This window comes from Hemiscyllium ocellatum, chromosome 4, assembly GCF_020745735.1.
Source record: "Hemiscyllium ocellatum isolate sHemOce1 chromosome 4, sHemOce1.pat.X.cur, whole genome shotgun sequence".
In the NCBI taxonomy this organism is placed as follows: Eukaryota; Metazoa; Chordata; class Chondrichthyes; order Orectolobiformes; family Hemiscylliidae; genus Hemiscyllium; species Hemiscyllium ocellatum.
The window spans coordinates 6798807-6826241 of NC_083404.1; the positions used below are offsets into that span (position 1 = coordinate 6798807).

At 41.0% G+C, this 27435-nt stretch overlaps 1 protein-coding gene across 4 annotated transcripts in view; it reads left to right on the plus strand.

Annotated features, from left to right (window-relative positions):
- Positions 1 to 27435, plus strand: part of sgk3 (serum/glucocorticoid regulated kinase family member 3) — a 90824-nt gene that overhangs the window by 32839 nt on the left and 30550 nt on the right. For all 4 annotated transcript variants that reach the window (XM_060822684.1, XM_060822683.1, XM_060822685.1 and 1 more), the window contains 4 exons: positions 16915 to 17120; positions 17657 to 17740; positions 22636 to 22708; positions 26614 to 26689. In XM_060822684.1, the coding sequence (XP_060678667.1) occupies positions 17043 to 17120; positions 17657 to 17740; positions 22636 to 22708; positions 26614 to 26689 (311 nt within the window). In that variant the 5' untranslated portion in view covers positions 16915 to 17042. The remainder of the gene's footprint in view (positions 1 to 16914; positions 17121 to 17656; positions 17741 to 22635; positions 22709 to 26613; positions 26690 to 27435) is intronic.

A 27435-nucleotide genomic window follows, 5' to 3' on the forward strand; every position in this document is an offset into this window, starting at 1 on the left:
ATGAAGGCCTTTTGCCCAAAATGTTGATTTTCCTATCCTCAGATGCTGCCTGACCTGCTGTGCTTTTCCAGCATCATGCTAATCTAAACTCTAGTTTCCAGCATCTGCAGTCCTCACTTTTGCCTTGCCATCCACAGGCAAACCTTCCTATCCGTATTCTTCCTTTGATCTTTAATTATTGTCCGCAAATGTTTGATGGACTTAAGCTAGATAATATCAGAGAGAAAAAATATCAAAACCCCTAAGTGGCTAAAAGCCAAGAAAATTTCAGGACTCAATACCTTGGGGTTTAAGAGGTTGCTATAGAGGTAGTGGATGAACTGGTCATGACGTTCCAAATTAAAATTTCCAAATTTGGTTATTGGAAAGTAGCAGAGAACAGGGATAACTGTCAGGCTATAACTAGTGGAGTGCCAGAGGATCGGAAGTATGATCTCTGCTATTTACAATCTATATTCATGACTTAGGCAAAGAAACCAGAAGTAGTTCAATGTATTCAAGCTTGCTGAAGACCTGAGGCAAGGTTAGGATGTCCGTTGTGAGGCAGACAGAAAGATATTGCAAAGAAATGTAGACAGATTAAGTCAGTAGTCAACAAATAATAGATAGTCTAATGTGGAGAGGTGAGAGAGTATTCACTTTGTTTCAGAAAAGAAAATGTCAATTTTTTAAAATGGTCTGAATCATGTATACATTCATATTCCGAAGTGCTTGTGCCTTCTGGGATAAGGAGCAGGATGTTAGCAAGTATGTACAGCAGCCATTATGAATTCATGGAATGTGGGTTTTGCTGACTGAACTCATATTTAATGCCCATTCCCAGGTGGTGCCCTCCAAGGTGGTGGTAAGTTCCATCCTTGAACCACTGCAGCCCATTCTGTGTTAGTAGGTCCACAATACCATTAGGGAGGGACATCCTGTTATTTGATTTGGTGACACTGCAGAGAAAGTCAGAAGCTAAGAAACCTGCAGCAAGTAAACCACCTCTTAACTCCCCAAAGGCTGCCCATTATCTATATAAGGAACACATCAGGAGTGTGGAGAATGCTCACCACTTACCTAGTGAATGCAGCTGCAAAATCACTCTTAGCTGGATACTGTCTATACAAAGTAGCCCACTTGATTAACACCACCACATCCACAAACAATGTGGAAATGGGACTTAGACTATGTAAAGATTAAGCACTCACAAAAATACTGTCATGGACAAATGCATTTGTTTGATACACTGAAACCAATGTCAAATACTTTATTTCCTCTCTTACTTACCATTTATTACACAGCCTTTTTAGCTGTTATGTCCTAGAGGTATTGGTGCTACTGATGCTGTTGATGATGATAGATGTGGAAATCTCCCACCCACAATTCATTCTGTGTCACTATCGCTAGTGCTTCCAAGTTGTGTTCAATATGGAGTATGTTAGCTGAGGAGCTGGGTTGGGGATGTGGTAGATAATAATCAGCTGGAGATTTCATGCTCCCTTGATACAATGTTGAAGACTCCAGGGCAGCTCCCTCTCGACTGCACCTTCCAGTGGAGTTGCTGTGCCAGTGTGACAGGATGTCTTCTTGGTGTTTGGGACATAGTCATACTGATTTAAGGAATGATTTAAGGACTAATATTTTTCGCCAGTCCCCAGAGGACTTGGTGGGGTCAATAGTGCTGGGTGTATCATTTGTTTCTGGTGCGTCAATTCAATGCCTGGTAGTCTGCCATAAATAAGGTTTAGGGAATAAAGTTGTTCTCTATATTGATGTTTCTGTCGTGGCTTGATAGAACTGAGTAGCTTGTTAGGCCATTGGATATCGTCGCTGCGGATCTTCAGTCACCTGTCAACCAAATCAGGAACAGACAAAAAAAATCCTTTTCTCTAAAAGACATTAATGAACTACAGGTAGATGGGTTTTTACAACAATCAATGTTGAAATCATGGTCACTCTCTTAAATCTGAACTTTAATAGTAGTTTTATTAATTTAATTTCAATTCTACCAGCTACCACAATGGGATTTGGATCTTTGTACCCAGACCTTTAGCTTCTGGATTGCTAGTCCAGTGATGTTATCATTACACCACCACCTCTACTCTACATGGCCCTAACTCTTGCTTTGTTCAACTTAATCAGTCATTTTTTAAATGCTTTTTATCCTTCATCTTTATTAATAAATGTTTGGTGGCATTTTGGGTTTAGTCATTGGGACTTTGAGTATAGAATTGTCCGGTTGCATCTGTTTTCATCATCCACTACTGAATGTTTGTTTGTTTGTTTGTTTTCAGTATTGTTGGTTTGACAATAACTGCTGTAGTAACTTGCTGCAAAATTAAGTGTCATTAGATTGTATTAAGTTAACTTCAATGCAGCAAAAATGGGAACAGATTCATTTTTCTACGGAGTGCAGTGTAAGGTGGGTGGAATTGACCAAATGAAAATTTCTCAAAAGCATGCACTTGCGTGACATTAAACTAAATGAAGTAACCTAAGGAACTACAAATAACATGCAGAATTACTGCAAGGATGGGTTACCTCTTCACATTGGCACAATTTTCTTGGAATCAGCAATGAGTCACTTTCTTGGCAGTGAAGTGGGTAGCTGGCATAACTCGGGTGGAAAAATACAGTTACATAATGATGAATATTACAGCTTTATTTTCATCCTTCCCTCAGCCCCTTGATGTTGGCCTAATTGAGGAAGTAGACTTACTAATATCCTGTTTGAGCAAAAGAGCAGTGAGAGTGCTGTTGCCTTCCTTATTCTGCATGTTGTAGCCCTTCTTAATCGGTGAAATCATCATTTCAGAGTTATGTTTAATGCAGGACGTTGCTCAGCTGTAGCAAATAATCTAGGTTTAGGTTTCTTTTAGACATCTTTTTAAAAAAAAAAAAAAAAATTTTTGCTTCCATCATGTTTCATAACGGAGGCTCTTATTTAACCCTATCCTGGTCACATTGTGGCTTGAAGAGTTTCAGGTTTAAGTTTACAGAAAATCAGAGGAAATATAGAAACGTAGGAAATAGGGGCAGATGTAGGCCATTCTGTCCTTCAAACCCTCACTTCCAATCAGTGAGTCATATATGTACAGCATGGAACAGACCCTTCGGTCTGACTTGTTCATGCTGACCAGATATCCTAAATTTGCCAGCAATTGATCAATATCTCTCTCAACCCTTCCAATTCATGTACCCATCCAGATACCTTTTTTAAATGTTATAATTGTACCAGCTTCCATCACCTCTCTGTACCCTGTTCCTACCTTTTGCCCCATACCCTTTGGTTGCATTAGTTTTAAGAACTAAGAGATGTACAGCATGGAAACAGACCCTTCAGTTCATGCTGACCAGCTATCCCAATCTAGTCTCACCTGCCAGCACCCGGCCCATATCCCTCCAAACCCTTCCTATTCTTATTCCCATCCAAATGCCTCTTAAATGTTGCAATTGTACCAGCCTCTTCCACTTCTTCTTGAGCTCATTCCATACACATACTACCCACTGCGTGAAAAAGTTGCTGCGTAGTTCTCTTTTTTTTTTATATCTCTCCCCTCTCACCCTGAACTTATACCCTCTAGTTCTGGACTCCCCCCACCATAGAAAAAAGACCTTGCCTATTTACGTTATCCATGTCCCTCATAATTTTGTAAACCTCTATAAGGTCACCCCTCAGCCTCCAGAGAAAACAGCCCCAGCCTGTTCAGCCTCTCCCTATAGCTCAAATCCTCCAACCCTGGCAACATCCTTGTGAATCTTTTCTGAACCCTTTCAAGTTTCACAACATCTTTCCGATAGGAAGGAGACCAGAATTGCACGCAATATTCCAACTGTGGCCTAACTAGTGTCCTGTACAGCCACAACATGACCCCGCAACTCGAAAGCATACAAAACGCCACCTTCACTATCCTATCTACCTGCGAGTCCACTATCAAGGAGCTATGAACCTGCATTCCAAGTTCTCTTTGTTCAGCAACACTCCCTAGGACCTTACCATTAAGTGTACAAGTCCTGCTAAGATTTGCTTTCCCAAAATGCAGTACCTCGCATTTATTGGAATTAAACTCCATCTGTCACTTCTCAGCCCATTGGCCCATCTGGTCAAGATCCTGTTGTAATCTGAGGTAACCCTCTTCGCTGTCCACTACATCTCCAATTTTGGTGTCACTTCCAAACTTACTAACTGTACCTCTTATGCTCGCATCCAAATCATTTATGTAAATGACAAAAAGTAGTGGACCCAGCACTGATCCTTGTGGCACTCCACTGGTCACAGATCTCCAGGCTGAAAAACAACCCTCCACCACCACACATTGTCTTCTACCTTTTGAGCTAGTTCTGTATCCAAATGGCTGGTTCTCCCTTTTAGTCTGTGAGATCTAACCTTGTTAACCAGTCTCCCATAAGGAACATTATTGAACACCTTACTGAAGTCCACATCACATCTACCACTCTACCCTCATCAATCCTCTTAGTTACTCCTTCAAAAAGCTCAATCAAGTTTGTGAGACATGATTTCCCACGCACAAAGGCATGTTACTATCCCTAATCAGTCCCTGCCTTTTCAAATACATGTACATCCTGTCCCTCAGGATTCCCTCCAACAACTTGCCCACGACCGAGGTCAAGCTCACAAATATCTCAGCAAGAGGCCCAGCAATCACTTCTCTAGCTCCCACAGAGTTCTCGGGTACACCTGATCAGGTCCTGGGGATTTATCCACCTTTACCCATTTCAAGACATCCAGTGCTTCCTCCCCCGTAATATGGACATTTTGCAAGATGTCATCATCATCTATTTCCCTACAGTCTATATCTTCCCTATCCTTTTCCACAGTAAATACTGATGCAAAATACTCATTTAGTATCCCCCCCCCCCCCCCATTTTCTGCGGCTCCACACAAAGGCTGCCTTGCTGATTTTGAGGGGCTCTATTCTCTCCCTAGTTACCCTTTTGTCCTTAATATATTTGTTAAAAACCCTTTGGATTCTCCTTAATTCTATTTGCCAAAGCTATCTCATGTCCCCTTTTTGGCCTCCTGATTTCTCTCTTAAGTATACTCCTACTTCCTTTATACTCTTTTAAGGATTCACTCGATCTATCCTGTCTCTACCTTACATCTGCTTCCCTCTTTTTCTTAACCAAACCCTCAATTTCTTTAGTCATCCAGCATTCCCTATAGCTGCCAGCCTTCCCTTTCAGTAAAAAATGAGGTCTGCAGATGCTGGAGATCACAGCTGCAAATGTGTTGCTGGTCAAAGCACAGCAGGTTAGGCAGCATCTCAGGAATAGAGAATTCGACGTTTCGAGCATAAGCCCTTCATCAGGAAAGCCTTCCCTTCATCAGGAAAGCCTTCCCTTTCACCCTAACAGGACCACTATGACTCTGGGTTCAGTGGACTGTGGGCCTGGTGTAGGAGACAGTAATAGAGGACATTTATGACCTAATAAAATGGTTGAATGGGAATGTGGGGAACCCCACAAGCTGATGGAATTGACTGGGAGAGCAACACAAAATGGAACGTGAAGTGTTTGAACAGAACTCCCAGTATTGTGAAATGGATAACATTATTTCACTGTTGAGATTTGAATGAAAAATAAGAAAGACAAGGTGTCTGCCAAAGTTTATTTTTCTAGTCTGGGGAATGATTGCTGGGGCAGTTGCATTAGTCGTGCATCCGTAGATCCAGTGATGTTAGATGTTGGTGGTCGAGCTGCACTTCTTCTGCAGCTCCTGCACTGACCCATATTTACATTGCAAACCTTAGCCTCCAGTACTAGCGACCTTTCCATTATTTGTAACAATCAAAGTATTATCATCTCTATGAAGCTGATGTGACCACAGGTAAGCTTGCACATATTTGCCAATTCACAAACCTCTTTCACACATTTCATTGCTACAACTGCCTTGGATCTGCTATCTTTGTACACTGAAGTGTAAGAAAGAATATAGTCTGTTTTAATCCATCCTGCACGTCTTGTGTGTTTGGGGGTAGGTAATGAAAGTGTAGTCCTGTAAGACTGAAAATCTCCCAATATTGTTTGGCGAATGGCTGATGAAGGGCTCATGCCCGAAACGTCGACTCTCCTGTTCCTTGGATGCTGCCTGACCTGCTGCGCTTTTCCAGCAACACATTTTCAGCTCTGATCTCCAGCATCTGCAGACCTCACTTTCTCCTGGTGAATGGCTTGTAATGCGTACATGTGAATAAGGTGAAGTTATTGATGTCCACACAAAGACAATTCACTGACCTTCTCAGAGGCTTCCATTCCATACAATATAACAGCCTAATACAAAGCCTCATTTATGTTTGTTATGACTTCTCAGGAATCACATCCTGAAAAGGCTATTCCTCATGGAATATCAATACAGCAAGATCTAGTGCCATTATCAATATCTCCGTCCTACACAGGTAATTCAGGAGAAAGCAGCATGGTACTGAGCATGTCAGTCATCTCTAACCTTCGATTCAGTTTGTCCAAGTGTCTCTGACCAACCTGCCTGCTATTCTTACGCTAGGGTACTTGTGCATAGTTATTAATGATCAGCATGGGACTACCATCTCCTGAGGCCTGAGAAGGTTCCTAGTTTTTGGCAGCCCTTTCAATTTCAGACACCTCAGATCTTTCTTCCTCAACAAGTTGCAAATACAGGTTAGTGATCAAGGATTACAGGAAGAAGGCAGAAAAATAGGGTTGAGAAACATATCAGCCATGATTGAATGAGGGGAGTAGACTCAATGGACAAAATGGCTTAATTCTTCTCCTAATCTTACGGTTTTATGATGTGTCCACCAAACTGTGATCAAGTCAAATCTAGATAGAGTTCTCAGCTGCTGCTGAGGTGAAAGACTCTCAGTTGGCGGTGAGTGCCAGTGAAAGTGTTATCGGAGCATTCTCTGAGAGTTGAGTGGTTCCTCTCAGGAAGTGAACATGACGTGCTCAAATTCAGGCATTAATGGTCGTGTAGGTGTCACTGGTACCTACATTAAGAGAAGCCTTTATAGGGGATAAATTTGAGCATCTAAAGAAAGCATCTCACAAGTGGTAATGTGATAGAGGTGCAGCGCAGTACAATGAAGCCTATTAACTAGGTCAGAAGTCATTATTTGGAGGTGCCGGTGTTGGACTGGGGTGGACAAAGTTAAAAATCACACAACACTACGTTATAGTCCAACAGGTTTATTTGGAAGCACAAGCTTTTGAAGCGCTGCTCCTTCATCAGGTGGTTGTGGAGTGATACAGAATTTATAACAACAGGATTACAGTGTCGTGGAATGTAATATTAAACAAATTTTGCTTGAGTCTTTCATCTTTCGGAATCATAGAATCATTCACACCTTCGATGCATTACCTGAGCTGAGATGGCACCTATTGTTAAAAGCTAGCTTAAGAATGTAACTTTTAAAAATGTTCTGGGGTTTACACATGAAGAATACAAAACTAACATGATCGTTCTAAAAGATGAAAGACTCGAGCTAAATTTAACATTACATTCCATGACACTGCAATCCTGTCGCTATAAATTCTATATTGTATGATTCTGCTCCACAACCGCTTGATGAAGAAGCAGTGCTCCGAAAGCAAGTGCCTCCAAATAAACTATTGGACGATAACCTGATGTTGTGATTTTTCTTTTTTTTTTAAACTAGGTCAGAAATCACATGGCACCAGGTGAGAGTCTAACGGGTTCACTTGAAATCACAAGCTTTCAGAGTGCTGCTCTTTCATGTGCTGAACTTCACCTGAGGAAGGGGCTGTGCTCCGAAAGCTTGTGATTTCAAATAAACCTGTTGGACTGTAACCTGGTGTCGTGTTCTTTTCCTGAGGTTTCATCCACGAGATGCAATTCCCACACATCAACTTCTATAAACAGTTAAAGTTTATTAAAGCCTGTACAAGCTAGTGACTCCTTTTTGACCCTCCTCTTAGGTGTGCAAAGTCGAGTCAAAGAGGCCCCAAATAAAGGAAACACGTCCCCTTTATACAGGTCAGTTGGTAGTGCTCACAGGTACTCCGGCCACTCTTCACCACCCCACGCCCCTCCTGCCCCATAACCACATGGTAGGATGAGGTCATCCTCTGAGATAATGTAAATGCCCTAATCCTTGGGAATCGTTATGCAAATAATTTCCTGACTCAGTGATTCCCCAAGACAATATTGGTGTTCAATGTCCTGGCTTCAGAGTGGCCCTGCAAACAAGTTCTGGCTACGTTATTTCCCTGGACAAAATAGGTATGATATACTTCAGAATGGGGGAGGGGATGATCATGCAAACAAATTTGATTGGCTGGGGGATTGGCTATAAAAGCATTTCTGAATGGAAGGGACTGAATGAGAGATTAATTTGATAATACAGTAGAATAGTAATAAATGGCAGCCCCAAATGAAGTGTGGATTACAAGGGATGGTCATCCACATTTCTGCATGCTATCTGACGGACAGAATGTTGCCCCTATCCACTTCCAGAATGTTCAGCTTTTTGGAGAAAGACAGTACAGTTTAAGCCTTTAACATTATCCTCTCTCTGGACATTAATGTACAATTTAATCTTTTAATCATTATAGTGTGACTTCTAACCTTGTCCACCTCAGTCCAACACAGGCACCTCCACATACTGTTAACTGATCTGGGAGCTATCAGTGTGTGCATGAGTGGCCTCCAATTTCTCTGGCCATTCCCATAATCCTCTCATGAGGCAGGGAAGCTAACGTCAGCTACTACTTTGCCCTCCCAGCCTGCTTGGGGGAAAAATGGTGATATTGAGTTAAATGCAATTGGATGGAAGAACTGTTCATGGTGATGTGGGAGCAGAACTGTTGAGGTGTCCCCAGTGAGTGAGTGGGGAATCAAGTTGCTGTAAACAAGAGTGAGAGTTGTAGATGGTTAGCCTTGGTGAGATAAGAATGTGATGGCAGAGTTAGAGTAATGAGGTAGCAAAGCAAAGATAGTGCCACTTATTCTTGCAGAGTGCACGTTTATTTGAAAGTACAAGCACTTGGATTCCTGCAAAAGCTTTGTACTTTCAAATAAACCTGTTGGACTATCACATGTTGCTGTGAAAGTTTTTAAAAAATATTTTATTTTTATTGAAAAAAGAACTTGCACAAGATTTAGATTACTTACAGTGTGGAAACCACACTCATTACACATCTATAACACTGCTCAGTGTAACAGACCTTTTGGGCGTTCTATCCAGCAGAGGATCCATTTGGCAATAAAAGACCCACCCTCCCCCATATAATAATATGCTGCAACGCCAAGGCCATCAGCATAGTGCATCAGTCAGAAATTTAAGAGGGTGGGCCAGAGGACTGTAGACATTCAAAGGCCACGTGTAAGGGCCTTAAGAATAACAAACCGACCACACTCATCTTTAGCACAATCTATTAAATTAAATAGGAGACCCTTCCAGACGAGTATTGCCACTCCTCTGCTCCTGGTACTAATAGACGAGAAAAACACCCGATCAAACCCACCCTGCTGCAACTTCAAGTGTTCCTGGTCATTAAGATGAGTCTCCTGTAACAGGACAACATCTACCCTCTCCTTTCTAAGACTCTGCAGCACCTTTTTCTCTCTCAACTGGTGAATGAATCCCTCTGATATTCCAGGTGCACCATTTCCGAATGCTGCTAACCATGATCCTTTGACCTGCTGAGAGGAAGAATTTGTCTTGCAACACGCTAAGCATACTCAAAAGGAGACTCCTAGAGTCTATTTTTTTTTAAAAAACCCAAAGAAAACTAACTACAAAACCCAAAGACACTTAATGGGGCCACTATCCCCTGCCCAGAGAAGGTGCATACGTTTCCCCCAAACACCTCCATCCCCCCTTCCAGCTCAAGCCACACCCCAAACCCAAGCAATGGAAGAAACCAAACAAAGGACATTTGTATTTGTTATACCTTTATGCTTTGCCTACTCCCCCACAATATACCCCCCCAACCACTCCAGCTCGGAGAGAAAAAAAACTCCAACAACAGCTTCTTTGGGAAAAGAGTGAAAGTACAAGAAATAGAAGCAAGACAAAAAAAACCCAGAGACTATTGCGCGTATCCATAAATACATCTACATTATTGACCACAAATGTCCAAGAAGTTTTTGGCTTACTCCAAGGAGTGAAATGACCACATAGTCTCCTTGTAAGTAATAAGAAGCACTGCTGGGTATCTCATTGAATATTGAAAACCAAAGTCCTTTAACCTTTAGGGGATGGCTCAGTGGTTAGTACTGCTGCCTCACAGCGCCAGGATCCCAGGTTCGATTCCAGCCTTGGGCGACTGTCTGTGTGGAGTTTGCACATTCTCCCCGTGTCTGTGTGGGTTTCCTCCGGGGGGTGCTCCAGTTTCCTCCCACAGTCCAAAGATGTGCACGTCAGGTGAATTGGCTGTGCTAAATTGCCCCTAGTGTTCGGTGCATTAGTCAGAGGGAAATGAGTCTGGGTGTGTTACTCTTCGGAGGGTTGGTGTGGACTTGTTGGGCTGAAGGGCCTGTTTCCACACTGTAGGGAATCTAATCTAATCTAAAACCTTCTCTTAACCTCATCCGATGATTTTCTTTTCTGGATCACTGCCGCAGAAAAGTCCTGGAAAAACATTATCTCAGTTCACTGATGATAGATCAGGGCCTGCAGATCTCTCCTCGGCCTTCTAGAAGTTTCCATGACACTCTGCTTGTCCCTGTAGCATTGAAATCTTATCAGAACCAGGTGGGGCACTGACCCTGACCGGATCTGCACACCGCAATCAGTGAGCTCTGTCAACCTTCGTCTGGTCCATCTCGGTGACCCAGCCAAGAAATTGTGGCAACCAGTCTTCAAAAAGACTTGCTGGCTCCCCACCTTCTATTTCCCCTGGCAGGCCAACAACCCAGATATTTTCCCTCCTACTTCTCTTTTCCAGGTCATCAACTTGCTCAGTCAGGGCCTGAACCTGTTTCTCAGGGCATGGATCCACCAAGGTCTCAGTCTCTGTCTCCAACGCCGTAGTCCATCGCTGAACCTCTTTAACTCTCTTCCCGAGTCCTTTATAAATGTTTTTCCCTTCACGTGGTATTATTGTGAATGGTCCTAACGAGTGCAAGACAAAAGCCTTCAATGAAAATGCCTTTTCTTCCTCAGCAGTAATCCAAACGACTATATATTCCGAACACGCTGGAAACACTTTTTGTCCTTGTGCACTTGTTCTTGATCCCTCAAGACTTTGAATCCTTGCATCAAATCTCTTCTCCAAGGAAAACCGCCCTAGCTTCTCCAATATATCTGAAGTAAATCACGTTTTCTTAATCAGCTGTCGTATTTCTGTGCGTTACAACAGTGACTGCATGTCAAACATGGTTAATAGGCTATAAATCAATATGAGATATGCAAAAGTTGTGGAAGAAGTGTTATGGAAAGACAAATTCTTTCTTTCGTTTTAGTCAAAATGCAAACCTGTGACTGAGAGAGGTCAGCAATTGCAATAAGACTTATTTTTGCCAGAGGTTTTGTTGGCCAATAGAACCTGCTTGTTGTGTGGTTGGTCAAAATGATTCTAAGACATTTTGTCAAATCAGTAACAAAGCCATCATTATTAATGCTATTAGATGATTAGTCTGAGTGATTGTGGATCAGCATATTTGGCCAGAATTTGCTCTATCAGGGTATCTAATATTATCTGCCATTTGATAGACTTGGCCTAGACATTTCACCTCACAAGTTTTGTTCATGAAGTTGTTGAAAATCTATGCTGAGAACGGTGCAGTGAGGAAAAGGCATCGTTTAGAACCCAAGTGAACAGGACAATAAAAGGAGAATGTAATTAACCAGTGAGATTCAAGTACTGGGAAATAAATAGTGGAAGGACTGAGAATGTGGCGGCAAGTTTGTCAAAGAAAGGATGACTAAAGGTGAGATGCCAATTGCTGGAAGCCATCAGTTGATCGTGTAGTCCTGCCCATTAGTCACAGCCAGCTGTAATTAACACTATTGAGGCATGCGCTGGAAGTTAATGAGGACTGAAAATGTTTAGAGTGTTGCTCTATCATTTTGGGCTGCTGAGAACGGAAACTGAACTTTCAGGTTGAACAAGGTTTGGTACCAGAGCGACAGCATTCTATTTATAGAAAGGGGTGAAGTTTAATTTGTGGGAGTTTTGATTGAACAGGTTTTGTTTTACATGTTGAAAAGATACTTGTATGCCAAGGCAGGATCAGATTTTGGTTTGAATGAAGATAATACAAAGATTGTGTGTATCAAAACAATAATTAAAAATTTGGGATGATACTCTATACAATTTTTTTTCTTTCAAGTATCTTTTTTGCACAGATGTGTATGTATTGCACATAATAATCAGTAAGGATCTGAAAAATTGAGATGTAAGCATTTATCCTGTTTGGGTAGAATGATTTCTCTGATATTTAGGAAGCTAAAATATCAAAGTTCTAGCCCAGCTCTATCTTCAAGTTTGTTGACGTCACGATCGTTGTGGGTGGGATCTTGAACAACGACAGGCCAGAGTACAGGAAATTGTTAGAGTTCTCAGTGGCATGGTGTAAAGACAACAATCTCTCCATTAGCAAACACAAACGAGTTGCTCACAGACTTCAGGCAGCAGAGTGGAGGGCATGCCCCTCTCTGCATCAATGGTGCTGAGGTGGAAATGGTTGAAAACATCAAGTTTCTGGGAGTGATGATCACCAACAATCTGTCCTGGTTCCCCTATCTCAACACAATGGTCAAGAAAACACAGTAGCATCTCTACTTCCTCAGGTAGCTAAGGAAATTCAGTATGTTCACAAGGACTCTCTCCAATTGTTTTTTTAGCTGTACGATAGAAAGGATTCTAGCTCTGGGTGTATCACAACAACTGCAGATCCCAACACCTCCAGAAACTAGAGAGTTTGGAACACAGCCCAGTTCACCTCACAAACCAGCCTTCCATCCATTCACTCCATCTATACTTTCTGTTGCCTCAGGAAGGTAAATAACATAATCAAAGACCCCTCCCACCCCATTAGACTCTCTTCCATCTTCTTCCATCAGACAGAAGATCTAAAAGTTTAAAAACACATGAACGGATTCAAGAACAGCTTCCTTCCTGCTGTTATCAGACTTATGAACAGACTTTCAAAAGTTTTTTAATTCTCTCTCTTTTTTTCCCCCTCCTCCTCTCCTCTCCTCTCCTGCACCCCCCCCCCCCCCCTCCCATGCAGCTATAATACTGTATTCTGTTACCCAGAACACAAAAAACAGACTTTTCTCTGTACAAAAACAGAAATTGCTAAAAAAGCGCAGAGGTCTGGTAGCATCTATGGAGAGAAATCAGTTAGCGTTTTGGGTCAAGTGACCCTTCCACAGAACTGTACCCAGCACTCTGTTCCTTTTGATTTTTATTTCCACTTTCCACTGTGTGTCAGTGTACATGACAATAATAAATCAAGTTGCTTGTTAGGGTGTGATGACAGGAAATTATGTTCTGAATCTATATACATACAGACTGACATTTCCAGCAGTTACAGTGTGAAGTTTACATTAATTCTTGCCTCAATAGACACTGTATGATGGGTGTAATACTTCATACCTTTAGTCAGATCCATACTTTCAAAGGCCCTCGGGCAGCCACAATTGATTCCTCCACCTTCGCAGGCAACGTGCTCGGATATCACAAACCTACTCCTTTTTTAATCACAAATAAATGCTGGTTTCTAAAACGTTGGATTGTTGTAATGTTTGTTGTCCAAAAATCTTTAAAGAAGTCCTATGTCAATAGAAACTATTTTTTTCAGGATGTTTTTTTTCCATGTATTGAATGGAACAATAATAAATTGCACTCGACCGTAAGCAGTTTAGGCATTGAATGTACTTCAGGAAAACTACTCCTACTCCTGGAATTGTATAAAAACTTTGAACTTTTTTTGGATGCAAACAGCAAGTTGTTTGGGCTTTGAGTGCCAGGAGTTAGGAGTAACTGTCATGGTCATTGTAAGAAAAATATAGTTTCATTTCTCTCATAACTAGTAATTCCAATATATTATTGATGTCCTGATTGTGTATAAGGCAAGTTCTGACAGCTTTGGCATTTTGTAATGTTGGAGTCACGCAAGAAATATTTTCTGTAATGTGGATTTTGAGTCCCTCCTTTCCCCCATACCCTCACTATGTCTGTGTATAGACACGTAGTCTTGGTATTTGATAAAGGTGTGGTATACAATTCCGTAAATGTACAGGAGTAATTATATCATGGAAAAAGATATATTGTCCCTTTTGGCTATGTTGCCTCCTTATTTTTTTTTTTAAAAAAAGGGAGGAATATTGGCAACAAAAAACTTACCATCATCTTAAGAATGTTCTGTGAGCTTAGCACCTTAATGATTCACAATGAATCATTTTAGTTGTTGCCTTAATGAATCAAACATCAATAAAATGTATGACTAACTGTTACAATAATTCTTGAGCTTACTGAAAATTAATACAAACAACTCTGAACATTCTAATAAAGTAATATCCTATTATGGTATTACGGACGATTTGACAAAATAGAGAATCTAATATTTACTGCTTCTATCTGTTCAGAATGGTGAGATAAAAACATTTAAGAGTAGGAGCAAGAGAAGAGGGTGGTTCTGTGGTTAGCTCTGCTGTCTTACAGTGCCAGGGACCTGGATTCAATTCTACCCTCTGGTGACTATCTGTGTGGAGTTTGTTTGTTCTCCCTGTGTCTGCATTGGTTTCCTCCAGATGCTGCAGTTTCTTCCCACAGACTGAAGATGTACAGGTTGGGTGGATTGGGCATGCTCAATTACCCACAGAGTCCAGAGATGTGTAGATTAGGTGGATTAGCAAAGGAAAATGCAGGATTACGGAGATAGTGTTGGAGGCATGGGTATAAATGGGATGCTTTTTCAAGGGTTGGTGTGGACTCGATGGGCCAAATGACCTGTTTCCATGCTGTAGGAATTCTACGATCCTAAGACATACCATCTGTTAATTCTTCTCACCAGACAATATGATAATGGCTGAAGATTGGTTTCAGCTCTCCTTTCCCGATGTCACTTCGGGAATCAAGTGACAAAAAGTCAAAGTCACCCTTAGAATATATTCTGTTATGGTACATCCACCACCCTTTGGATTACGGAATTACAAAGATTCACATCCCTTTGGGTGAAAAGTATTCTCGTTTTTATGGACCAGACCCAAACCACTCAACTATATCAAGGAGATAGCCTAGATCCTAACTTTATCTTATTTAAAGGCAAGTTTAATTATTAACTATTTAACTACTAATTATCGACTGTTCCAATATAGCAGTATCCCGTTGGCAAAAGCGAATTCAGCAAAACCAATTTTTCTCACTTGCTGTCTCCAATCCAGGAGAAAGGAACATTGAAAGAGACAATCTAATGGCAGAACTCAAATGTTTAGCTGTAGTAGAGACAGATGTATCTAGCAGCTTCAATTGAAAGCAAAACTAAAACCCTGGGTCAGTGTGAACCTGACTCCACCACTCATGCTCCTTTTGTTGAATTTAAAAGGAACACTCTGGGAACTCCAAGCTGTTTACCCACTGCTTCTGTGGCAACGCCTCACTGTAACAGAACAAATCCCATTTAAAGGCACGGTACTGTCACATTATCTCAGTTCCTAAAACTATCCTCCCTTCTAGATTCCATAACCAGAGAAGTCCCACTGTATCCCTTATCGATCCCCTTCATAAATTTTGAAAGTTTCAGTGAGTTCATCCCTCATTTTCATAACTACAATGAATATAGATTCAATTTATTCTAGGATACCCTCTCATACCCAAGGCGCAATCTAATGAGCATTCACCATTCTGTCTTCAATACAACTATACTTTACAATTTTGATCTTCAGATTTAAAGGAATAGAGTATTCTAATCATGGCCTCCACAAAGCCCTTACAACTAAGGCCATTGTACAATTGTTATTCTTACACTACAAATCCTTTAAAAGACCCATTTACTTTCCTGATCGTGTGGTATACCTGCATATTGATTTTGTAATTCTTGCATAAGTCTACCCAAGTCTTTCTGTACTTTAACACTAAGAAATTTCAAATTTTTTCTCTCAACATATTGTACTGTTCCATTCTTACGACCATAGTGAAAAATCTCTCGCAAATGCCATCTACTACTTTGTTATCCAGTCAATTAAACTGAGTACATCTCTTTGACTGTATCATTCTCTCAATTTGCATTTCTAGCTAATTTTGTAATATCAGTAAACTTAGATACATCACACTCTCTCTCCTCTATGTAATCGATACAGATTGTAAATAGTTGAAGCACCAGCACTAAGTCCTTGTTTAGGTAGGGCTTCCCATCTTCCTTTTCCATTTGGCTTGTCTTTCCAAGTTAATGTGTACCTGTTATAGTTAACTAATTAAACTTCAAGGTTAGAAGTTTCATTCAGCTGTTATCTGTATTTGTGTTAATTAATGTAACCAGTTAACCTCATTTGTACAATTATTGTGCCTGTCTAGAATCTGATTAAACAATTGCCCCCACGGCTCTTGTGCTGCAGCGGTAATGTCCCCATCTCTGGTCCAGAAGGCCTAGGTTTAAGTCTCACTTGATCCAGAAGAGTCTTCTAAGTGTGAACAGCAAAACACAAAATTCGATATACACCAGTTCATGCAGACTGATGTTATGTACAGTCTTGCCCAGTTCTCAACAAAAACCATGGTAAAACTGCAAGGTACTTTTGCAGTAATTAGATCAGATATACACTCAGCTCCAGCTATAGGTTATGCACCTTCAGACTCTCAAGATAGGTTAAAAGAAATTGTTTAAAAACAGCAAAACAAAATTGCACTTGATGATGCTTCATGCATTAACAGTAGTTTTACATAATCATCTATATCCTGACCCAGCATGAAAGTACAATTGCCATAATTCTTGTTGTGTAAATAAGATTTGTTCTTTACTAGGTCTCATAATGGATGTACGGGTCTGTGCACATGAGTTATTGACGTTGGATAAACTCCTGTAAAATTCAACTTGAGCCATTTCTTCAGTTTTGGAACTGATCTTTGCAATTGCTTCAGACAGAACAAAAATGGATTCAAAATCTGCTCCCCCTAACGTCAGTATTCCCAGCTTTGATGAACATCGTGAGAAAAAAAAACGATACACTGTAAGTATAGAACAAAGTTTTCTTTTGGCGAGTATTCTGGAAGTTGCAAACAATTTTTCATTTTGTTTAACATGAAGGCTGTGTAACCAAGTATTTGGTCCATGTTAGTAAACTGAATATTTTCGTAAGTTTCAATAAAATTTGGGAGTTTGTTTACATTTCAGTTATCTTTGTATGGCTCTTTATTCTCTTTCTTTCTGAATCTGTCACATGCTACTCGCTCTCGCTCACACACCTCTAATTCTGTAAAAATGGCAAAAGTGAAAGCTGGATTTTACAATAGATCACAGTTACTGGTTAGACGATTCTTGTATTACTGTGTCCACATTGGCCAACCTACTTTAGCAACAATGCCAAGAACATATAAAAAGTGCACGAGCTATTCACTTAGGATGAAGCAAAACATGCAATCCTTCTTCAATAAGAATTCTAGAATATTGTATACTTTATTACAAGTAGATGGATCAACTGGGTGTGATGATATCTTAAAACAAAACAATTGCTTTCTTCTGTAACTTCTTGTTTCTTTCTAATAGGTTTACAAAGTGCTGGTGACAGTGGGTAGAAATGAATGGTTTGTCCTGAGACGCTATGCTGAATTTGACAAATTGTACAACACCGTAAGTACAGAGTGTGTATGCTTTTACCTGGTTGGTGCTGTTTCACAAGCAGATGCACATTATCTGAGTACTCTGTTGAAAATCAATTCAAATAAATCTTTAGATGTTCTGTTTTACAGAATGTTCATCAGGTTCTTGGAAGTTGGCATGTTTACTTTTTCTAAATTATTATGATTCTGTTATCTGTAGTGTCAATATTTTTATTTTTAATCATATCTCTTGTGTATCTTAGAACTTGCAGCTTTCAGTTAAAGATGTTCTCCAGTGTAAGAATCGCTTTTATAATATGTATTACTCATTTATTTTGAATTTTTTTTCTAATCGTTGTAATATAAAAGCTTACTACAGTGAGTAGAGTTGAGGCTATAATTTCTAAGGAGGTAAAAACAATGACTGCAGATGCTGGAAACCAGATTCTGGATCAGTGGTGCTGGAAGAGCACAGCAATTCAGACAGCTATAATTTCAATGTATTTCCAAGGTCCAGATTGGAAAAAAATAGACCTTGCACAAATGCTGGAAGCTGAGTTTGTCTGACACTAAATACTGCTGGATGGAGGTTTGCTCACTGAGCTAGAAGGTTTGATTTCAGACATTTCGTCACCATACTATCTTTGTCCGGAAGCTCACCAAAGATGTTAGCTAGTATGGTGGTGAAACGTCTGAAAATGGATCTTCCAGCTCAGCGAGCAAGCCTACATCCAGAATCTCAATCTAAGCTACAAATCTTCTCAAAACCCATTAAATACTGCTTTAACACAAGCAATGACGCAGTCAACAATTTTTGGATTTTTGTGATGTATTAAGCTTTCATTACTCAATTATAAATTGGCTCAGGATTGAGCTTTAATATCAGGTTAGATATATTTTATGCTTGTATTGATTAGAAAATAGTTACAATTCTTTATAAAATTGATAGCAAGCAATTCCAAAGTTAGACGATGAAAATCCTGGTGTTTCAGTGCAGTACTGTGGGTCCAGCATTCCGATGAGATGCTCCTGTAAGTCCCACCTGCCTGTTCAGGATTGAAGATTCCATGCCATTTTTATAAGCGTATTACCCCATGTCTAAGCCAGCACTTATTCCTCACCTCAGTTTAATAATAATTGTTTTAAACATTTTTATGAAATTAAATCTTTATTCTTAGTTTATGCTTGGTTGAAAGTAAAGCAAAATGTAGAGATTTTAGTTTTCAAATAATAAATGATTTCATTAATGTAACAATCTTAAATCCTGAATGCTAACCTCTTAGGACTGATCATTCCAGAATAGTTGGCTGTTTTTATAGGTTCTTTGTTATTTCTTTCAAGAAAGAAAGTTTTTGACCACTTGTTAATCACTCTAATGTTCCTGCTTTCTCCTGTTCTAATTTTCTCTTAAGCCAGTGAACAAAGTGTGATGGGAAGTGTTGCACCCAGGAACATGCAAACCTTCTCTTGTGAAGTTGATATAAAATATATTCACATGTTTTTGATGAGGCCTTGGGATCAAGCCCTTCCTTGCAGGTTTGAATGATTTAAAGATTAGAATATCCAGACAAGCAGCTGTGTCTTTTAGGACCTGACCAGCTCAGTCAATTGTACTGCTACCAAAGTAATTTTAATGATGGATGTTGAAATTCCCCATCAAGTCCATGCTCAGTGTTTCCTCTCATTAGTGTTTATTGTTGAGGAATACAAAGTTAAAAATCACACAACACCAGGCTATAGTCCAACAGGTTTAATTGGAAGCACTAGCACATGCTCCACCTGATGAAGGAGCAGCGCTCTGAAAGCTAGTGCTTCCAGTTAAACCTGTTGGACTATAGCCTGATGTTGTGTGCACCCCAGTTCAACACCAGCAAATCCAAATCATTGTAGAAGAGAACTGATTCATTGTTACCAACTACTGGCTAATCAGCAGGAGGTTTTCTTGCCCACTTTTGACCTGTTTATGACCATTCATGAGACATCCTGGGGCCCAGACTATTTGTTGAGGACTCCCAGAGCAAGTTTCCTCCAACTGTATATCACTATATTACCACCACCTCTAGTGGGTCTGTTCTGCCGGTGGGAAAGGACATAACCAGGAAATGTGATGATATTGTTGAGAATATGTAGTGATACCCAAGCAATCATACCTTAGAGACAATATAAAGCAAAACTTGAAAAAAACTGCGGATGCTGTAAATCGAGCAATAACAGAAGTTGCTGGAAAAGCTCAGCAGGTCTGGCAGCATCTGTAGAGAGAAAGCAGAGTTAATGTTTTGGGTCAAGTGACCCTTCCTCAGAAGGTTGAGACGGTGTCAGGCAGTTGCTTGACTTGGCTGTAGGACAGTTCTCCCAGTTTGGCACAAGACTCCAGATGTTCCTAAAGAGGATTTGGCAGGCATAACATGAGGTGTGTGCTTTTGTCGTTTCCAATACCTTGAAGACGAGGTTCAGGATGCTTAACAGAGCTTACGAGGTTGATCGGAGAATAGGTATCAAATGGAAGTTGTCTAAACTGACAGTTAAGTTCACGTTTGGGATTAAGTGCATCTACAGTTAGAATGAAGGGAACTTAATCAGCAGGATTTGGGGTCAAGAAACCAACAACAGCAAATGGCCACTGAGAGATGGTGGTCATAGTGATGACTGCCCTTGGAAACTGACAGACCTGGTCAGGTGCCATCAGTTCAGGCAGCATTCAACGAGCAGCAAAATCGACGTTTCTGGCAAAAGCCCTTCATCAGGAATAAAGGCAGAGAGACTGAAGCTTGGAGAGATAAGCTAGAGGAAGGTGGGGGTGGGGAGAGAGTAGCATAAAGTACAATGGGTGAGTGGGGAGGAGATGAAGGTGATAGGTCAGGGAGGAGAGGGTAGTGTGGATAGGTGGAAAAGTAGCTAGGCAGGTCGGACAAGTCCGGACAAGTCATGGGGACAGTGCTGAGCTGGAAGTTTGAAACTAGGATGAGGTGGGGGAAGAAGAAATGAGGAAGCTGTTGAAGTCCACATTGATGCCCTGGGGTTGAAGTGTTCCGAGGCGGAAGAGGAGGCGTTCTTCCTCCAGGCGTCTGGTGAGGGAGCGGTGGTGAAGGAGGCCCAGGACCTCCATGTCCTCAGCAGAGTGGGAGGAGGAGTTGAAATGTTGGGCCATGGGGTGGTGTGGTTGATTGGTGCGGGTGTCTGGGTGATGTTCCCTAAAGTGCTCTGCTAGGAGGCGTCCAGTCTCCCCAATGTAGAGGAGACCGCATCGGGAGCAACGGATACAATAAATGATATTAGTGGATGTGCAGGTAAAACTTTGATGGATGTGGAAGGCTCCTATGTGGACTTGGATAGAGGTGAGGGAGGTGGTGTGGGCACAGGTTTTACAGTTCCTGCGGTGGCAGGGGAAAGTGCCAGGATGGGAGGGTGGGTCGTGGGGGGGGCGTGGACCTGACCAGGAAGTCACGGAGGGAACGGTCTTTGCGGAAGGCGGAAAGGGCTTCAGGGAACATCTCCGAGACACCCGCACCAATCAACCGCACCGCCCCGTGGCCCAACATTTCAGCTCCCCCTCCCACTCTGCTGAGGACATGGTGGTCCTTGGCCTCCTTCACTGCCGCTCCCTCACCACCAGACACCTGGAGGAAGAACGCCTCATCTTCCGCCTCGGAACACTTCAACCCCAGGGCATCAATGTGGACTTCAACAGCTTCCTCATTTTCCCCTTCCCCCACCTCATCCTAGTCCCAAACTTCCAGCTCAGCACTGTCCCCATGACTTGTCCTACCTGCCTAGCTCCTTTTCCACCTATCCACTCCACCCTCTCCTCCCTGACCTATCACCTTCATCTCCTCCCCCACTCACCTATTGTACTCTATGCTATTTTCTCCCCACCCCCACCCTCCTCTAGCTTATCTCTCCACGCTCCAGTCTCTCTGCCTTTATTCCTGATGAAGGGCTTTTGCCAGAAACGTTGATTTTGCTGCTCCTTGGATGCTGCCTGAACTGCTGTGCTCTTCCAGCACCACTGATCCAAAATCTGGTTTCCAGCATCTGCAGTCATTGTTTTTACCCTGGTCAGGTGCCATATTGAGCAGAACCAAAAATATTCCCGAGGTCATACCTCAAGTGTCAGAAGCATTAAATTTAAAAAGACAATTTGAACAAGCTGTTGCCATTCTGCAAAGCCCCCTTGGAAAAGTATAATTAAACATTACTCTGAAACCTTAGTCACACACTTGTGTACAGCTAATAGCAGAGCACTGCCTTTAGAATAGAAAAGACACTGAAATTAACTGGAAAAATGGGCAGAAAATTGCATATGTAGATTGTTCATAATGGAATAAAATATCAAAAATGATTCACATAAAAAGAGATTGAGTATTTGAGAATTCCAGAATTGGTGGAAAGCCAAATTAAAGGGAGGTTTAAGTAGGTTTGTCTTTAAGGCAGCTAGAAATAAACAATGTGAAGGGATTGAGGGTTGGAATTTTTGAAATCGGGGTAAAGAAAGCTGAATGCAATAAAGTGAGGAGATGCACTGGAACAGTAGGATCAAATTGGGGATATGTATTCCAGCGGTCATACATACGTCAGTGTTTTTGCTTTCTATTTATGGTTCATATAACATTATCATCTCAACAGTTAGTCAGGACTGCAACCAGAAACTTCAAAACAATTGCCTGCTGATATTTAAGTTATGTGATCAGATAACTTCGACCTGGGGAATACTTTTAACATTGGCACCAAAGAAACAGGTTAGGCAAATGAGTAAGCATGAAGAATGTACCAAACCATAACTTACAGGAGCAAAATCATGAGATCTACTCACACTCTTCCATATGGGCTGGAAACTACTCCCGTACTGCGAATACTATGCTACAGAAGTATGTTAAATATGTGATTTTTGAAAATTTAAATACTAATATAGCTTTTTCTGTCTGTTAGCTAAAGAAACAATACCCTCAATTTCCCCTGAAGCTTCCTGCTAAAAGAATATTTGGAGACAATTTTGATCCAGGTAATATCAACCAAAGATATCAATAATTCAATGTGGTTATAATATGTGGTTACAGTTGAATTTCCTGTTTTCCTCCTCCAGAAATATATATTTCCTTTCTGTAAAAGTATTATGAAGTAATAAATACCTCCCTTGTAAAAGAGAGAACATCAAAATTTTTTGTACTTCCTTTAAAAAAAAGCATACCAGAAGTAGGGGTCTTTGTAGACTCTGTGCTCTGCCTTCAATATAATCAGGGCTTGACACAGGAACCAATATAGTGAACTTTGGACACTACTTCTGGACAAAAAGGACTGGATTTAACAGGCACACTGCCAAGGCAAATGGATAAAGACCAACCCTCTGAACACCATCCCACCCAGACTCATACCTGTACCCTATCCTTATAACCCTGCACATCCCATGGTTAATTCACTCAGCCTGCACATCCCTGGACACTTTGGGCAATTTAGCATGGCCAAACCATCTAACGTGCACATCTTCAAACTGTGCAGAGGGAAATTGAAGCACCTAGAGAAAACTCTTACAAACATGGAGAGAATGTGCAAAATCCATACTGACAGTCACCCGTGGCTGGGATTGAACCCAGGTACCTGGCATAAGGAACATCCAGTTTGCACATGGTACAGCAAGCAGCTGAGAGGACAAATGACATTTTGGCCTTAACTGGAACAGGTTTGGTATCAGAAGTTCAACTGGTGCTGATCAGCTGCTGCTACGTGTATAGAAGGCTAGCAGCAGGAAATTGTGGCTGAAAGTACGTGAATTAGGTGCCAAGAAATCGACAATCATTTGCCATGCACTGAAGGCATTCTCTGAGAAGCAATGCAGTAAACAGCAGCCTTTTGCTTGGCCACAGCTTCATCCTTTAAAGGATTTCCAACTGATCACGTTTGCTAATCCACCTAACCTGCACATCCCTAATAGTTTAATTGAACTGGCACTTTGTACTATAAGTTCGCTTCAGTGATCCTAACAAGTTCCATGCAACTTGTGAAGTAACCCACTGCCTATTAAATACAGTATTTAAGTTTTTTGTTTTAACCAGAACAATTGTTTATACTATTTTAAAAGATTTTACTTGAGAGCTGTATGGAGGTTCTCCATTTACCTTCAAACCAGCCCAGGGAAAATTGGAGGGACGTTGGGGTGATGACAACTTTCCCCAACAATAACACCTTTAGGAAGTTTAACTTCCAGCACATAACCAAGGCAGCTTTCGTTTTCCTGGGAGAAATATCCCACTTTAAAAGCAAGGATAAGCTTGAACCTTCAGTAAAGCACAAGTTAGGTTTTAGCTGGTGCATTGTATTTAGAAAGGATTTCAAAGTCTTAGAGGATGGAGAAGAGAATTGCTGAAATAGCACCAGGAGTGAGAGAATCCAGTTATGCCAAGAATTTGAAGCTGGGTTGTTTACCTTGGGGTGGAGAAGGTTTAAATGAATATTTGGTAGAAGCTTTCAAAATAAGAACCAGTTTTAACGAATTAGGTAAAACACTGTGCAGTAACAGAAGATTGTTAAACAGAAAAGCCAGATTTTTAGGTGTTTATCAAAAGGGCGAAAAGCCAAAAAGAAACTTTTCTTCAATTTTGATGTGATCTGAAATGAATTGCCTGAAAGGATGGTGGAAACAGGTTTAATAGTAACTTGCAATATATAATTGGATAAATTCTTGAAAGGAATGAATTTGTAAGGGTTTTGGAGAAAGAGCTCACATAGGCACACTGACTGACTGACTGACTGACTGACTGACTGACTGACTGACTGACTGACTGACTGACTGACTGACTGACTGACTGACTGACTGACTGACTGACTGACTGACTGACTGACTGACTGACTGACTGACTGACTGACTTCTGTCTGTGCTGTGTCATTCTATGCTTTATGAGCGTACATTCTGTATCTCCATCTGGAGATTGTGATGTCCAGTGGTTGTTTGGTGGGTTTTTGTAATGCTTGCTGATATCTGGGTTTTGACATTCCTGCAGTCAGTGTGTGTCATGATGTCTATGTTTGAATAACACCTGGAGCTTAGAATCATACAGTCCAAAAGAGGTGCATCAAATCTGCACCACCAAAACTATTGTAAACCTAGACTAATTCCTCCTTCCAGCACTTGACGCATAGCCTTGAATGTTGTGACATTTCAAATGGTCATCTTAGTACTTTTTAAAGGTTGTGAAGTTTCCAGTCTCGACTACAATTCCATGCAGTTATTCCATTTTAACTAAGGGAGACAACTGCTTTCTATCCACTCTCCTCTTAATCGTGTATACCTCGTGTATCTCTCCTCCCCAACCCCCCCACCCCTCTTCCCCCACACCCCACACCCCACTCCGTTGCAACAACAACATTCTCTACTCTGGTGAAAATAGCCATTCTCCTCTCTGATACTAGATAATGATGACTGCTTGCTATGCCTGTCAAGATATGCAAAGATCATTTTAAAGATGAGGACACTTGCAAAAATAAGACAGCTGCTGCTAGTCCTTCTCTGTAATTTCCAGTTCTAATTATACTTCCAAAGCAAATTCTGCATTCTATCATGCCATCAGAGCAAAACCAAGGTTTGCCAGGAGATGCATCTCGCATTCTTCCATGCCCTTTAAAGGCACCTTCCTTGAGCACTCCTAGTCTGCTTTGCCTCTATTTTAATCTCTTGGTGATGAGAAGAGCGCCCAAAAAATTAATTAAAACACAAATCAGCAACCCTATTGTTGACAGTCCAAATTGTTTACATCCCTACATCAGCCATTAATGAGACTCCCCTGAATTATACCTGGCCAGGCATGAAGATTGCTTCCATGTTGTTTAAGGAAGCAGCCTTTCTGTCTGGCCATGTCGAGGAATGATTTTTTCTTGAAACTTTAAAAGCCAGTAAATTCATAAAATGCATGGTTTCTTCCTATGAACCCTTCAGATCCAAATGGGAGTAATGAAAACTGCTAAAATAAAAAAAGGGAGCAACACACTATGCGTCTCCACTTGAGCACTGTTGTCCCAGCATCAGGATAAAAATACTTTCAGCATAATTTTGCAATGGGTTTATTCTTTGTAGTTCAGCCTCCATAAGAATCTGAATGAATAGACAATAGGTGCAGGAGTAGGCCATTCAGCCCTTCGAGCCTGCACCACCATTCAATATGATCATGGCTGATCATTCCTAATCAGTATCCGCTTCCTGCCTTATCTCCATAACCCTTGATTCCACTATCCTTGAGAGCTCTATCCAACTCTTTCTTAAATGGATCCAGAGACTGGGCCTCCACTGCCCTCTGGGGCAGAGCATTCCACACAGCCACCACTCTCTGGGTGAAGAAGTTTCTCCTCATCTCTGTCCTAAATGGTTTACCCCGTATTTTTAAGCTGTGTCCTCTGGTTCGGCACTCACCCATCAGCGGAAACATTTTTCCTGCTGCCAGAGTGTCCAATCCCTTCATAATCTTATATGTCTCAATCAGATCCCCTCTCAGTCTTCTAAACTCAAGGGTATACAAGCCCAGTCACTTCAGTCTTTCAGTGTAAGGTAATGAAGGAAGAACATCTTCAATATCTACCATTTTAGTACTTCAATTACCCATGCAATAGTTTGCTATGTAACAATAGAATGGTAAAGTTAATCTTGAACATTTTCTAATGGAAATTACTAAAGCCATCTGGAGGCCATATGTACTTCTCAATTTGGATCCATACTTTGTGTGTTGCTAACTTGTGCAGTTGGTATTCCGCAATCCATGTCTGGCCACATTATAATTGAATGAATTTCAAATAAGTGACATTGCCTGGAAAATGCTTTCTAGTTTTCCAATTACCAGTGCAATTCTGTAGTATGTTACTCATGTTTCATCCGGAACGGAAGAGTAAAATTTTGTTCAGCTATTTGTGCTCTTTTCCTAACAGCATTTATTAAGCAAAGAAGAGCAGGATTGAATGAGTTCATTCAGAAACTAGTATCACATCCATCGTTAAGTCAACAGTAAGTTTCATGTCATCTTTTCCATAAAATGAAAACCCATGTTTACTTTAATGATTGGAGCAGTTAAATGTATTGGAACATACAACCAAAGAAGCCTTCAGAATTCCATCCAGCTAAATAATCTTGTCATAGAATCTTGGTCCTGGAGTGAAACAACACGGTAACAGACGCTTCAGTCCAACTCATCCATACTGACCTGATATCCTAAGCTGATCAGCATTTGGCCCATATTCCTCTAAACCTTTTCCTATTCATTTAATCATCTAGATGCTTTTTAAATGTTGTAATTGTAACAGCCTCTGGCAACTTGTTTCATACACATACAACCCCTTAGATCCCTTTCAAATCCCTCCCCTTTCACCTTAAACCTCCACCTTCTGCATTTTGGACTCTCTCTGCCTTTTGTACTTTGTTTATTTACCCTATCCATGCCCCTCCTGATTTTATAAGCCTCTAAGGTCAACCCTCAGCCTCTGATGCTCCAGGGAAGAGAGCCCCACCATATACAGCCTCTCCCTATCACTTGAACCCTCCAACCCTGGCAACATCCTTGTAAATCTTTTCTGAACTTTTAAGTTTAACAGCATCTTTCCTAGAGCAGGGAGCCCAGAATTGAATGCAGTATTCTAAATGCAGCCTTACCAAAATCCTGCATAGGCAAAACATAGCATCCCAACTCCTCCTATACTCAATGCGCTGAGCAACCAAGCCACCTCTCTACCTATGACTTCCACTTTCAACCTGTG